General features: G+C 39.5%; 1 protein-coding gene across 1 annotated transcript; it reads left to right on the top strand.

The window, feature by feature from the left end:
• Positions 1 to 4626: 4626 nt before the first annotated feature.
• LOC128507308 (odorant receptor 131-2-like) lies at positions 4627 to 5592 on the top strand. The gene has a single exon (XM_053478083.1). It carries the CDS (start codon positions 4627 to 4629, stop codon positions 5590 to 5592), a length of 966 nt encoding a protein of 321 aa, XP_053334058.1.
• The last annotated feature ends 10327 nt before the right edge of the window (positions 5593 to 15919 follow it).

The raw sequence follows: 15919 nt of genomic DNA, 5'->3' as shown, positions 1-15919 counted from the left end.
ATGCAACTAGTAACCAGTATTCAACTGATATAAGGTGCTGTATCCAAGTAATATATTTCTGTCATATTTAAAAACTGTTTTTGCAAAGAAATTCTTTTTGGCAGAAATGTGGGCTGTTAATGAAATGGCTTTCAGATAATACTTAAAAATGTTAAATACAGTCTCCTTGATAGATGCACAGTAATCATAGGCTTCATATAGGATAAGGCAAGTTTTACAATTAGGAGTTATATGCAGGAATTTAATTTGTATTATAAAAAGTTATGTAAATGGGTCAAGCATCTTGGCTGAGGATATAATTTCCACAGCAGCTTTTGTCAAAAACAATGTCAATGACAAACAGGCAAGCGTTAATAATTAATAGGATTTATAATTGCATGCATCTGGGGAGATTTTTTAGGGTTACTCCAGAGATTTAATCAGGTGAAAGACAGGTCTTCTGTTAATTACAGATGATACAATACTCCCTCTTGTATTTCATCACCAGGCAGAACTTAATAAAGTCAATCCCAAGTTAATGTTATGATCCCACAGGAATACAGCATGTTAAAAACATTTTGTATGTGTAAGCTGACTTGTTGACTCATGACTGTACAATGAAAATTGATTGACGGTCCTTTAGGAAAGTTGTGTTGTGCTAGAGGTTACAGTAAGCCAACAAAAACAAACAAAAATAGCCAGATATACAAAGGTTACACAAATAGATATGACTGAAGAATTTTGAGTCATATCTATGCCAGTAAAAATTCTAGTTATAAATGCATGAAGATTAGAACCCAAATCATATAGAAAAGCAAACTGGGTGTGAATCAATTGAAAAAAGAAAAACTTAATGTTTTGTATTACTGTGCATCTTGAAAAACTGAAATATCGTGAAAAAGTGCTGAGGTGTGATTGAAGACCATGCTGCTTGTATAGCAGCCTTCAGCACAGCTATATTGTTATGTTGGGTGTTTCTCATCTTTCTCAGCAGATGGAAACATAAAAAGCTCTAAAATTACCTGCTAGAGGACTGTGTTGACTTTGGATTTGCCAAACACAGTGGCCCAACACCAGCAGAGCACATGGCACGCCAAATCATCAATCATCTGTAGAAACTTCACATTGGACTTTAATGAACTGGGATTCTATGCCTCTCCACTGTTCCTCTGACACTGGTAAAAGGTAAAACAAATCTGAGGATGTCTCTGGTTCTGAAGTGTTTTGATAGTAAGGATTCAATAGTTACCCATTTCCTGAAGTCATCCTGGCTTTTGCTGACCCCAGCCACACTCCACTTCAGAGTTAAGCTCATTGAATGTCTTTCTAATACAGCACCTTCTCTGGCTTACCCTCCTTCAACTTTTGGACAACTGTCAAGTCACCAGTCTTCCTCATTTATAGTGATTTTTGCAATCAGTTGATAAATACATTATTTTTCTGTTATTTTAACAGAACTGAGAGTTTTAACATTCGTTTTAAAGCACTTTAATGAATGCTATCCAAGCTGGTACATGCATTTTTCCCCCCTTTTTGTTATAAAACCCAGGCTGCTGGCAAAGTAATTTTTATGGCTAGCAAGGAAATCCTGGTGTAGGCTGAAAGTTTCCTCTTTCTTACTCTTACATAGAATACTCATTCTCAAAATTTTTCTGAGGCCCTCCACAGAAACAAACTCACACTGGTCATATCTCAGCCAGATGTGCCACAGTAATGAACTGGAAATTAGAATTTAGCTTTTTGAGGCAATCCCTTGTTTATACCACTTATCCTGTACAGGGTCATGGGAGGCCTGAAGCCTATCCCAAGGGACTTGGGCATGAAGCACGGTACCAGGGTGCCAGTTCGTCACATTGGACAAGCGCACACACACTTGTACACTACACTTTGGAATCTGCAAATGCTTATTAGCCCTATCTACATGTCTTTGGACTGTGGGAGGAAACCAGAGTACATGGAGGAAACCAACCAAACCACCTTTATTGAACTAGGAATCTGAAAATATACTTAACTTTCTCAAAGGAAGAGACAGTCTGGTAAATGCTATATCTCTATGCCTCTCAATCGGACGCTAGAGTAGACCACTGGTTGTGGTCAATGTGACAGGCACCAAGGTGAACTTCTGAAGTCCTTGTACCTCTTCTTTGATCAACTCAGCTGTTGCAGTGGTCAGTGCTTAGTTTACCAAGCAGCACAGTCCTCTATAGTTCTCCATCCTGGAGATGTGTCCTGCAGAGCTGGGAGTTGGGCCTCATAAGGCAGACAAAGCTGTCAAATACAGTAGCTCATTAAGTTTCTCCCTAAAATAATTGTTTAAAATGTACAGTGGTGTGAAAAACTATTTGCCCCCTTCCTGATTTCTTATTCTTTTGCATGTTTGTCACACAAAATGTTTCTGATCATCAAACACATTTAACTATTAGTCAAAGATAACATAATTGAACACAAAATGCAGTTTTTAAATGATGGTTTTTATTATTTAGGGAGAAAAAAAATCCAAACCTACATGGCCCTGTGTGAAAAAGTGATTGCCCCCCTTGTTAAAAAATAACTTAACTGTGGTTTATCACACCTGAGTTAAATTTCTGTAGTCACCCCCAGGCCTGATTACTGCCACACCTGTTTCAATCAAGAAATCACTTAAATAGGAGCTACCTGACACAGAGAAGTAGACCAAAAGCACCTCAAAAGCTAGACATCATGCCAAGATCCAAAGAAATTCAGGAACAAATGAGAACAAAAGTAATTGAGATCTATCAGTCTGGTAAAGGTTATAAAGCCATTTCTAAAGCTTTGGGACTCCAGCGAACCACAGTAAGAGCCATTATCCACAAATGGCAAAAACATGGAACAGTGGTGAACCTTCCCAGGAGTGGCCGGCCGACCAAAATTACCCCAAGAGCGCAGAGACAACTCATCCGAGAGGCCACAAAAGACCCCAGGACAACATCTAAAGAACTGCAGGCCTCACTTGCCTCAATTAAGGTCAGTGTTCATGACTCCACCATAAGAAAGAGACTGGGCAAAAACGGCCTGCATGGCAGATTTCCAAGGCGCAAACCACTTAAGCAAAAAGAACATTAAGGCTCGTCTCAATTTTGCTAAAAAACATCTCAATGATTGCCAAGACTTTTGGGAAAATACCTTGTGGACCGACGAGACAAAAGTTGAACTTTTTGGAAGATGCGTGTCCCGTTACATCTGGCGTAAAAGTAACACAGCATTTCAGAAAAAGAACATCATACCAACAGTAAAATATGGTGGTGGTAGTGTGATGGTCTGGGGTTGTTTTGCTGCTTCAGGACCTGGAAGGCTTGCTGTGATAGATGGAACCATGAATTCTACTGTCTACCAAAAAATCCTGAAGGAGAATGTCCGGCCATCTGTTCGTCAACTCAAGCTGAAGCGATCTTGGGTGCTGCAGCAGGACAATGACCCATAACACACCAGCAAATCCACCTCTGAATGGCTAAAGAAAAACAAAATGAAGACTTTGGAGTGGCCTAGTCAATGTCCTGACCTGAATCCTATTGAGATGTTGTGGCATGACCTTAAAAAGGCGATTCATGCTAAAAAAAACCCCAAATAAAGCTGAATTACAACAATTCTGCAAAGATGAGTGGGCCAAAATTCCTCCAGAGCGCTGTAAAAGACTCATTGCAAGTTATCGCAAACGCTTGATTGCATTTATTGCTGCTAAGGGTGGCCCAACCAGTTACTAGGTTCAGGGGGCAATTACTTTTTCACACAGGGCCATGTAGGTTTGGATTTTTTTTCTCCCTAAATAATAAAAACCACCATTTAAAAACTGCATTTTTTGTTCAATTATATTATCTTTGACTAATAGTTAAATGTGTTTGATGATCAGAAACATTTTGTGTGACAAACATGCAAAAGAATAAGAAATCAGGAAGGGGGCAAATAGTTTTTCACACCACTGTATGTAAATGTGTGTAGTATATTAAAAAATGCAAGCTAGATCACAACCTAGCACCATTCGCGCACTGCCAAGACACACACGTCTTGTGAAGTTACATCGTTTAGTTGTAAGCCGTAATAATAGTGGATGTCATTTTAGATTAACCTTTTCCCCCATTCTAATGTTAAATGTGGGGAGTAAGATGATACTATTCATGTGTATTCCATTAATGATTTTGTCCACTTTAATGAGTTAAGGGACAATGTTTGTTTACACAAGGCTTAAAATTCTCAAGGCTTGCTGATGTAAGACAGATGTTGTATATTTAAATGGTGACATTTGTCACCCAGAGACTTATCTGGGGTGTGAGTACTTCAGGTGTAAAGCTCATTACACTGTAGGTGTTGTCATCCTTTGGTGTTGACACTTTTCTACTATAAGAACTCTTTAACTACTTACATAATAGACTTTTAGTTGTGTTTATACTGTTGTATAGTAACATGTTTAACAGATTTGTTTTACGCAAATTTCATATGCTGATAATGAAAGTGCTCAAAATGATACAAAAGGTTTTGAATTTACAATCGAATGGATTTTTCAAGCACAACTAGCTCCAGTAAATGTAGTCATGGATATCTGAAAACATTCAGTGCTTGTATACCTTGATTATTCAATGTAAAATCTGACATGCTATAAGGAATTCTCCCTTTCTTTCTGCAGGACTACAGATGGCTAATATGTCCAGCACTTTGACAGGTGTTGATATGCAGACCATGAGTCGTGCTTTTACAGGTGAAAAAATCCTTAGGGTGTTTTTGGTGGTGTCCACACACTCTCTCTTCATTTATGTTAATAGCATGATGCTATTTACACTGCACACCAAGGCCATCTTCCGTGAGACACCACGTTACATCCTGTTTGCTCACATGCTTCTAAATGACACCATTCACCTGGTGATTGCCTTAGTGCTCTACTTGTTCAGTATCTTTTACATTGTACTGGTGCGTGCAGCTTGTGCCTTCATTGTAATCGTGTCTACATCAACGTTTGTCAACGCGCCACTAAATCTGGCTGTCATGTCCTTGGAGAGGTACACAGCCATCTGCTTCCCTTTAAGGCACAGCGAGTTGGCTACACCAGTGCGAGCAATTGTGGCTGTAGCTCTGGTGTGGATTTTGGGCATCACTGATGTGCTAACTGATGTGTGTGCTCTCTTCCTCCTCGCAGAGCCATCCTACTACTTGTCTCCTTCAGTGTGTACCATCGGACAGCTCATGGTGGTACCATGGCAGCAAAGCAGGAGTGTGACATTCAAAGTTTTGCTCTTTGTCACTGTGGCCATTGTGCTCCTCTACACATATGTGGCGATCCTGCTGCAGGCACGTGCTGCCTCCACTGACACCTCTTCTGCCCATAAGGCTTTGCGTACTGTAGTACTGCATGCATTTCAGCTTTTGCTCTCCCTCATGTCCTTGCTTTTTGAGTCTATAGATTTCCTTCTGGCAGGCTTGCCCCTCACTGTAAATGCACATCTACGCTTCCTCAACTTTTATTTAGTACTGGTCATGCCTCGCTGTCTGAGTTCAATGATTTATGGCCTGAGGGACGAAACCTTCAGGCCACTGTTCAAACAGAACTTCCTCTACTGTGGAAAAAGCAAAATTGTGCCTCTAAAGGCATTTACAAAACATTAATGATGAGACAAGAAGAACATTCAAGATGTTTATGTATATGACCAAAGATGTTTCTGTATATGACCCTCTGTATATGAATTTCTGTAGATATGAAATACAAACTACAGCATCACTTGGGGTTTGAACTCGTGATTTTCGGATGGCAGGTTTGTCACCACTGTGCCACTTGAAAGCCCTCAAACCAATATTTAAATGTAGTTCAGGAGTATTAAGTGTATTATGGGGTGTTAGTGATCCTAATACGTCAGATTCTATTAATTTCTATATTCAAAATAAATATCATGGAAAAAAGGAAAAATATTTTGCCTGTGTACGATTAAAATCTGAAATGAAATTCTTCATCCAACATTTTAAATTTGAGATTTACTTACAAATGTTTTAAAACTTTCCCTGAAAATGTCAACATTGTTATTAAACTAGCATTTCCCTTGCCTGCTGTTTTGCAGTAGCACTTTTTCTGGACTGGACAAAAATTTAAATGACAAAAATAATGATGTGATCACATTAGACTGTACAAGAGAGGCTTTATGCCTCATGCTGGAAAGGAGGACCCTCTGTGCAGATACTGCTGTCCAATGCTGATAATGCTGAAGTGGCTGTTTTTCTGGCCTCAGGCTTAGAGGCCACTTCAATGAAAAATCTATATACCCTTATAACCATTGACTGCACCTACTCAAGTCCTTGGTTTTAGAATAGTAATGTATTAGGTCTTAGAATTTTAAACTTAATCTTACGAAGAATTACATTGTTTTAATGCTTTTCTTCTGCGGATAAAAAGGAATGACATTTTTTAGCAGTCAGTTGTATTCAGGATCAAATTTCCCATTATACTTTTAGAGCGTTTTTTTTTTTATTTAGCCAATTTCACTTCTATTGTTTTCTAACACAATTTAACTGTCTCTATGGTCCTGAGGATCTGCACTGAGGATCTGTTTAATTATACTAATTAGGTGTTTAAACCCATCCTGCCCAGTGAGAATAGAGACTAATTGATTTTTTTCCCCCGCAAAATAAAAAATACAAACAGTCCATTATTCACTTATAAAACAGGCATGAAAGTGGTTGTGTTAGATTTTGGAGGTAAACTCTGCAAACTATCTCAAAGTACATAATAATGGTTTTTCATTTCCACCCCTCACTATATTTTAGTAGCTTATTACAAATTGTATTGTTTTCTATGTAATTTGCTGGCTACTGGATTAATGAAGGCATGTTGGAAATGTGGAAGCATATGGAATAAAAACTTTTGTGGTCTGACGTTATAAGGAAACAATTAGTGACATAGCAGAATGTTTGTTTTTGTCATAATGCCACTAAATCTGGCTGTCATGTCCCTCAAGAGGTACGTACATAGCCATGTGCTTCACTTTGAGGCACAGCGAATTGGCTACATCAATGCGAACGTGTGTTGCTGTGGCTCTGGTGTGGATTTTAGGCCTCAATTATCTGCTACTTGCTCCATTCTTCAACTTGTCTTAAACAATGTGTACCGATGCATCCCTCACAGTGGCATCATAGCAGAAAAACTCATTTAAATCTCTGCTCTTTGTAAGAGTTATTCCAACTTTTCTGGAGAGTGTTTACTTGGCTCTGACAGCTTAATTGAGAGATTTTCTTGATGGGTTGCACTTATTTTTTTGTAACTGTGTCTTATAGTTTTGCCCTCTTGTGTTTCCAAAGAGCCACTTTTATTCCCATTCATGCAATTCCACAAATGAAATCACTTAAAATAAATCACTCTATATTCTAATTTTGTTAGCTTTAACCACAACATAAATGTCGTGTCCAGTTAATATAAAAATGATTCTTCATGCTTCCAAAACCACTCTTTGAAAAAAAAAAATTAAATTAAAATTTTCAACAAAACAACAGCAGTAGTACCGGTATCTCAACAACAGGCAAAATTTTGTTACACATTCAAATGGCTATATATGCTTAAAATTTTTTAAAATCTTTACTGGGCAAACTAAATTCCTGTCTTAACTCCTGAAATGATCTCATTTGGACATCATCAAATAAGTGACCTAATTCAGACAGTCCTCTTGACCTCCAAGTCCAAAGGCCAATACTCCGTATGGAAGTGGGAAAATCAAGATTAAGCGCAACTGGAGACTTAATAGATAACTTATCTGAAATGGATAAATATTGCTTAATATCTTTCCACACCAAAAGAGTGTTTGTTACAGTTAAAACTGTAAACAGTTGTTGGATTTTTTGTACATTATGAATGAATGGTAGGGAACGTAACATTCTGGGAAAGCATCTTGTAGATTCAATCCCAACCCAGCGTAAATCAAATCTATAATTGTACCAACTTAACATGTGCTTGATTTGAGCAGCCCAAAAGTATAATTGAAAATTAGGTAACGAAACCCCACCCAATTCCTTTGGTTTCATCAAAACCGAAAATTTAAGTCTGGGTTTCTTATAATTCCAAATATACCCTGAAATTGAAGAATTAATCCTCTTGAAAAAAAATAGTATTTAAGTAACATGTTAGATTTTGAAATAGGAAATTTACTCTTGAAAGGATGTTCATTCTTATGATATTGATCCTGCCAAAAAAAGAATTTGGAAGAATCAACCAATTTGATCAATTCTGGTTGATTTTTGTAATCAAATGAGAATAATTGGCTTTAAATGGCTTTAGTAATATTAATTCCTAAATATTAAAATCCAGAAATGCTAAATGAAGGGGTGATTTTGAGATGGCTTCAGAGGGAGCATACATATACAGAGCTTGAGATTTATCCAGATTGATCTTGTATCCTGGAAAATTACTGTATTTTTAAATTACTGTGAGAATCACTTTGGCAGAGGTGTCAGGGTATTTAAGATACAATAGAACATCATCTGCATATAGAGATGTACGATGTTCCTCCAGACCTATTTTAATACCAGGTATATTACCAGTAGTTCTCACAGCAACCATTAGTGGTTCGATAACCAAAGAGAATAACAAGGGCAAAAGAGGACAGCCTTGATGACAACCTCTACTTACTGAAAATTTATTAGACAGCATTCTATTAGTGTTAATTTGAGCTATGTGGTTAGAATATAGGCATTTGACCAACTCAATAAAATTATATTCTAACTTCATTTTCTCTAAGCCTGCAAAAATAAAAGGCCATTCCACCCTATCAAAAGCCTTTTCTGTGTCTAGGGATACAATGAAGGCAGATTCCTTGGTGAAATTCCTTGATTCCTTGGTTTTCTCCGGCAGACCCACAATCTTCAGATCCTTGTGATGGCCTCTGTTTTCGAGGTCATCTACTTTGGCCTGCGGATGGTCCACCATCGTCTTCAAGTTAGTCACCTGCCTTTCCGTAGTTGTTGCTGAATCTTTGGCTGATGAAATCCTCTGTTCGGCTTCTTCCAGGCATGATAAAATTCTTCCATCCCTAAAATTTTTTTTAGCCATAGCCATTTTATATGTAAATTAGGATAACAATGTCCTGCAAGGTTTACAATGCCAGTGAGCTGTTTATCTAGACTAATGTATAAACAGCTAGTGGTTTTATGCTTGCAATGTAGCTATCACTGGCACATTATGGCTTAATATAATTTTATTTGATGAGGTTAAAAAAAAAATCACCCCTGCCAGACTACAAACATTGCATTTATTTCTGTTGCAAATGTGGACATTTTAACATGGGGGTCATTTTCAAAACCAGAGGTTGCTGATTTCATTGCTCTGGAATAGGGTCAATCTGGACAAATCAGTCCACATGACCCTTTGCCATCTCTACAAAGTCAAATCTTTATACTGCCTAGTAAACTATCGCTTTTTCCCTTGGTTAGCCTAATTAAAAGTTTTTTTTTGTGGCCACATAGCTGTTTAGTCCCTATTCTTGGAGTTTACAACTGTAGCAATTTCAGCAATACCTTAGTTGGTTTCTTAAATGCTTGATGGAGGCTGGTTAGTAGCTTGATGGAGGCTGATAACTTTTTTTGAAGTGCAGCTTAATTTTTGTTGTTATTTTTGTTTTTCATAAGGTTGGATGATGATTTATGCCCTAGACACTACTAGACTGCTGCATATTTTAAGTACATATCCATCTTTAATATTAAACTGTAGCCAATCAATTTTGCAGCATTTTGCAGGCTGAATCTGAGCATAGAGTACAACCCTTTACACATCAGAATTCATCCTGATAAAAGTAGCAGGATAAATTCTGAAATGTACTGGGTGAGTGACCTAGTTCAAAGATTGAAAGAACTTTATTAATCGCAGAGGGAAATTGCTTAATTTGTTCCCCTGGCAGCCATACACGCTTGTGCCATAAGACTGCCTGCACCATGTTAAGTTCAGGTGATGTGGTATGCTTTAAATCATGAGCTGTTCCTTTTCTTCTTTATACTTTTCTCTTCCTGATATTCTGGTACAAGTTAATTTTGGTTTCATCAGTCCAGAGAATCTTGAAAAGTTTTCTGGCAAGTATAATCTGCACTTTCTGGTCTTGAGAGTTACTAAGGGTTTGCCACTTGGTTTAAAGCATCAGTAGTTACTTTATAAAGTTGTTTCTTGACTGTATACTTTGACAATGACATGCCTACTTCCTCAAGACTGCCCTTGACTTGATGTTATAAAGGGCCCTTCTTCACCATGGCCAGAATTTTGCTGTCATTTATTTTAGTTGTCTTTCATGGTCTTTTAGGCCTTTTGCTGTTGTGGAGCTTGCTAATTAATTGCTTTTTTTAAAGAATGTTCCAAACTGTTGTACTGGCCACTCACAGTGTTTTTGCCATCTCTCAATAAATGTAATTATTTCATTTTTAGCCTTCACGTGAATACACAAATTTTTGGGCCTCATGTGGAATGTTTGAAAAAACAGCTACCAAATGCAAATGTAACCGTCCTCCATCCTAGAGATGCATCCTGCACAGCTGCATCTTCAACAGTATGGCTTTTATGCTTGTGACTCCCACCTGTTCAAGGACAGTGTTGGTGTTGCCAAGCCATTCTAGTGAATGTTAATGTTTGTTGTTCCAGGCTCTTTTGTACAGCTGGATTAATGTCTATTTTGCCTTTGCTATTGTCAATCTTATTGGAAATTCTTTTTTAAAAATTAAAAGACTCATTAGATTGTCAAACTCTGTCAAGCCACGCCTATACCATAGATGAGCCTGGCTCTTTTCCTTTCATCATATCTTTCACCCCCTCACCACTCTGAGCACACCTGCTTTCATCATTTCGTCAACTTCAACTCGTTGCCAGATTATTGTGCCATCATGTCAATATTCTCATGTCGACTCCATTTTATTACCGACCTCGTCTTGCTCAGCATTTTGGATTTACTGCATGTTTGATTTTAAAGATCTGCACTTGAAAGCCAGGGGGCTCTTCTTGGCACACACCAGCAAGACATTCAACAGGTCACTGTTCCAGTTGTTACTTTACCCGCACCCCATGAGCCATGCCTTCCCGACCCACCTATGTATGATGGTAAGCCTAACACCTGCTGCTCCTTTCTATCTCATTGTTAATATTCTACCGAACGATCTAAAGTGTTATACATAATAACCCTCCAGGAAATGTGAGAGAATGAGGACCACAAGCAGTGAGCATGTGAGTTTTGCCAGGCCACCGTTCCTGTTTTCCGGGGTCCCTAATTCATGATAACATGCCCCAAACCTGATCTGTTAATCCATGGTTAACCTCCTTAAGATCCCATCCTTAAGGAGGTCACCCATTCTCTGTCCAAGCCTTTGACGAAAGCTACCTAGCCCCAATAACTCACCAAACTGCTCCAGTCATTTTTCAGTTCTCTGGGAACCACTCAGAAACAATATCATTCTACATAGTCAAAGAATTTGCATCTAGTCGTCCTGGGTCTTTCCTGGCTAGCTCTTCATAATCCACATATTGACTAGGCCAATAAAAGAGTCTTAGACTGGAGCACGTCCTGCCTATCTTCGTGTCCAATTAAGACCCCGACCCCCCTCTCTAAGAAAGAGTTTCCCCAACATCTCTAATATCCCAGACGAATACCATGACCTCAAGCTAGTTTTTAGCAAGTCACGTGCAATCTCGCTTCCACCTCACTGATCATATGACTGCGCGATCAATCTTGTTCCTGGCTCAACCCCACCCAAGGGACTACTCTATTCCCTCTCCTGTCCTGAGAGAGAAGCCGTGCCTGAATTATTTGCCCCTTTGTCCTCCCCTGCAGGCACCGGTTTCTTTTTTTGGGGAGAAGTAGGACAAGTCCCTCAGACCATGTATAGATTACAGGGGACTCAACGAGATTACGATCAAGAATCTTTATCCCCTTCTCTCGAACTACTGCAAGACGCTCGATTCTTCAGCAAGCTGGACCTAAGAAATGCCTATACCTAGTCAGGATCAGGGAGGGGGATGAGTGGAAGACCAGCTGTTTTTGAAGCAAAAAAATGCATTTGTATTTGTTTATCTCAGTGACATTCTCATATCTCTCACTCCCTCAGAGAACACAAGCTTTATGTAAAACAGGTATTGCAAAGGCTCTTGGAAAACAAACAAGGCGGAGAAGTGTGAATTTCACCGCAAATCCACATCTTTGCTGGGGTTCTTCATCTCTCCATCTGGTATCCAAATGCACCCAAACTCATGAAATTCATTCATGGAATGGCCAGTAACTTCCTCAGAATGAGTTTCCTGGGGTATGCCAACTTCTTTCAGCAATTCATTAGGAATTATAGCAATGTAACACCACCCCTCAGTACCACCACAAAACACCCTTTTCAGTGAAAACTTCTGGCCGACAAAGCCTTTTCGGATCTTACATGCTGCTTCATCTCTGCCCCCATCCTCATGTTTCCTGACCCCTCCCTCCAATTTGTGGTGGAAGTAGATACATCTAAAAGCCAGATGCCCTCTCCTGCCAGTTTCCTCCCTCCCCAAAACCACCATCCCCGGAAATCATTCTCCCACAGAACTGTTATGTGGCCACAGCTAGTCTTGAGGTAAAAAAACAAGTACTATGAGCTCTTGAGGAAGTACCTGCAATGTTCCACAGGACAGACTCTTGTTGCCCAGAGGCCACTCAAACCTTATACAACAACACTTCTGGTAGCCAACCATCAAAGATGATGTAAGAAGATATGGAGCATCTTGCGACACATGCACTAAAAATAAGACCACCAACCGGCCCCTCGAGGGGCTTTTGAGGCCTCTTCCAACTTCATGTCAGCTTTGGTCACACATCTTGCTCGACTTTGTCATCGGACTCCGGACTCCCCCCCTTTAGAAGGGAACACCTGTATCTTGACAGTGGTCAACTTTTTCTCTGAGTCTGCACACTTTATCCCTCTACCCAACCTTCCGTCTGCCATGGAAACAGCTGAACTTCTAATACTTGATGTCTTCCGACTTCATGGTCTCCCGGTGGACATAGTGTCTGATAGGGGTCCTCACGTTTCTGGAAGGCATTTTGCAAACTTATTGGTGCCACAGCAAGTCTTTCCTCTGGCTGTCACACATTTAAAGCCTTAGACAGTCTGAACACACCAATCAGGAGCTGGAGAAATACCTTAAGTGTACGACATCATGTGACTCCTCCTCTACGTAGAGCAAAATGCTACCCTGGGTGGAATACATCCACAACTCCCCCTTCATCTCTGCTACTGGCATGTCCCTCTTTCAGTGCTGCCTGGGATACCAACCACCATCCTTGTTCCTGGCCTGAGAGGAGGAAGCTCCAGTTCTGGCAGCCCAAGCCTTTGTCCTCCGCTGCAAGAGAACCTGGCAGCGTCGCGTCGTCAAGTTGGCTTTGTCACTTTAATACACAGTGAAATGAAACAATGTTCTTCCAGGACCAAGGTGCTACATGCAACATAAATTTACAACATAAATTTGCAAATTAACAAGTAATGAATATTGTGCAAAAGAGCATTTATAGGTTGGTATGTATAATAGTTTGGTAGTGTAGATCCGATTAGCAGTAGTGTAGATTGGTAGTGCACCCCCTCTCTGATTCTTACACACACACACACACATATATTAAAGTTGAGGGAGAGTGTGTGAACGGGCACGGAGTCAAATTACGCGTGCGCACACACAACAGAGAGAGAAAATGGTTTTTTAACCTCTAATGAGACTTTCTTTTGCTTTATATGCGTGCACACTTGTGGTATAACAAACAGTACACGCGTGCTGTATGGATGTGCTTACAAACACAAAATAAAATGTTTCACACACACGTGGTCAGTGTTATCATAAACAGTACATGCGGGCACGGATGTTGATTATACCAGTGAGAGCCGCACTAAAACCCAGCAGGGGAGACAATTACCCACAATTCCGCAGCGCAAGAGAGAGAAAAACTGTTGCCCCAGTATGTTTCGAGTACCTCCCTCGGTACTCGTAAACCAAGACTTGCAAGTTTTTCAAGTCAAAATTTATTAAAAATCTTTGCTCGTCTTGCAGAACACTCGCAAACCGCATTGCTCGCAATGAGAGGTTACTGTATACTGTAGGTGGTGTCAACCTTTGCAGTAGTGACACTTTTATACTATAAGAACTCTTTAACTGCTTACATAATAGGCTTTTAGTTGTGTAGCATATTAGGCCTTGAGTTATGTAGCATGTTTAACAGATTTGTTTACACAAATTTGATATGCTGATAATGAAAGTGCTGTTAATAATAATAGGGTTTTAAATCTACAACATATTGGATTGATCTTTTAGTAAAACACAACTAGCTCTAGTAAATATAGTCCTGCATATTTAACATTCAGTTTTTGTATATTTCGATTATTTAATGTAAAATCTGACATGCTATAAAAAATCGCCCTTTCTTTCTGCAGGACTTCAGATGGCTAATATGTCCAGAACTTTGAGAGGTGTTGATAAGCAGACCATAAGTTATGCTTTTTCGGATAATAAAATCCTTAGGGTGTTTTTGGTGATGTCTACACAGTTCCTTTTCATTTTTGTTAATAGCATGATGCTATTTACACTGCAAACCAGGGCCATCTTCCGTAAGACACCATGTTACATCCTGTTTGCTCACATGCTTCTAAATGACACCATTCACCTGTTGATTGCCTTGAGGGCCTACTTGTTTAGTATCTTTTACATTGTAATGGTGCGTGCAGCTTGTTCCTTAATCGTGCTGCTGTCCGCATTAACGTTTGTCAACACACCACTAAATCGAGCTGTCATGTCATTGCAATTTTTTCCTGGTGATAATACTATTTGTAAGTCGGATTTGATCGTAAGTCGGGGACAAAGTGTCCAAATAACCTTCTTATTATCTCTGGAAATTTTTATTATGCCCCTCCGTCCTCTACTCTGCCTACATTCACCCAGTATGTTTGATGCCATATCAGAGACAATAAAACACTGGATTTATTTTAAGACTGTCTGTCTCTTGCACACTAAGACCAGTGATGAGACCAGTGTGAGGCTCTAAAAGACTGTTTTGATAAACCTCTGTGGGAGGAATTGTGTAATCCACATATTGACAATTTAACAGACTGTGTAACAGATTATATCAGCTTCTGTGTGGAGAATTCTGTACTTACCAGGACTGTATGGTGTGTTCCCAACAATAAGCCATGGATTAACCCTGACTCTCCTTAAAAAGAAGAAAATGATATTTAAATCAAGAAACAAGGAAGAGCTGAAAACTGTGCCGAAAGAACTTGGATCAGGGATGGAAAAGCATGCTTAAAACATTGGAGGATCAACTGCAGCAGAATAATGTCAGGAAGAGTAAGTGGAAGGTGCTCTAAACCATCACTGGTCATAAAGAGTCCAGCTTTTAGGTGGAGGGAGACCAGAAGTGGGTAAATGATCTGAATCTATTCTTTAAAGGGGTCATACAGGCCTACATGCACTTTTTTAAGCTGTTTGGACTGAACTGTTTGTTAGAAGAGTGCGTACACAACCACTCTACGATGATAAAGAGCCGCCCAGTGGTTTTCTTTTCATTTATTAAAATAACATGCCCCTTCTGAAATCAGGCCATTCTCAAATGCCTTGCAGTGTGACGCCACACCAAAAGAGGCCGCTCCTACACTAGTTGATTGACACTGGTGTTTTAGCAAAGACCCGCCCCGAGTGAGAAGAAGCTGTCGGCCATTGATTTTCACCGCTGGAGCAAAATGCCGCCTAAGTGAGTGTGGTGTACAGTTGTTGGGTGTAATAGCGAACACAGCAGTCGTCATTCACTACCAACATCTGAGCCACTGAGGACACAGTGGCTGAATTTAGTTTTTAAAGCCAACGTCCCCGCTGATCTACCTAAATGCATTCATGTTTGCACTAATCATTTTTTTACCAGACTGCTTTATAAACGCGGGTCAATATAAAGCAGGTTTTGCTAGGAAGCAGCTCCTAAAA

This window comes from Clarias gariepinus, chromosome 19 (genome assembly GCF_024256425.1).
Source record: "Clarias gariepinus isolate MV-2021 ecotype Netherlands chromosome 19, CGAR_prim_01v2, whole genome shotgun sequence".
In the NCBI taxonomy this organism is placed as follows: Eukaryota; Metazoa; Chordata; class Actinopteri; order Siluriformes; family Clariidae; genus Clarias; species Clarias gariepinus.
The sequence above is the reverse complement of the archived record's forward strand: the minus strand, read 5'-3'. Positions and strand labels throughout refer to the sequence as shown.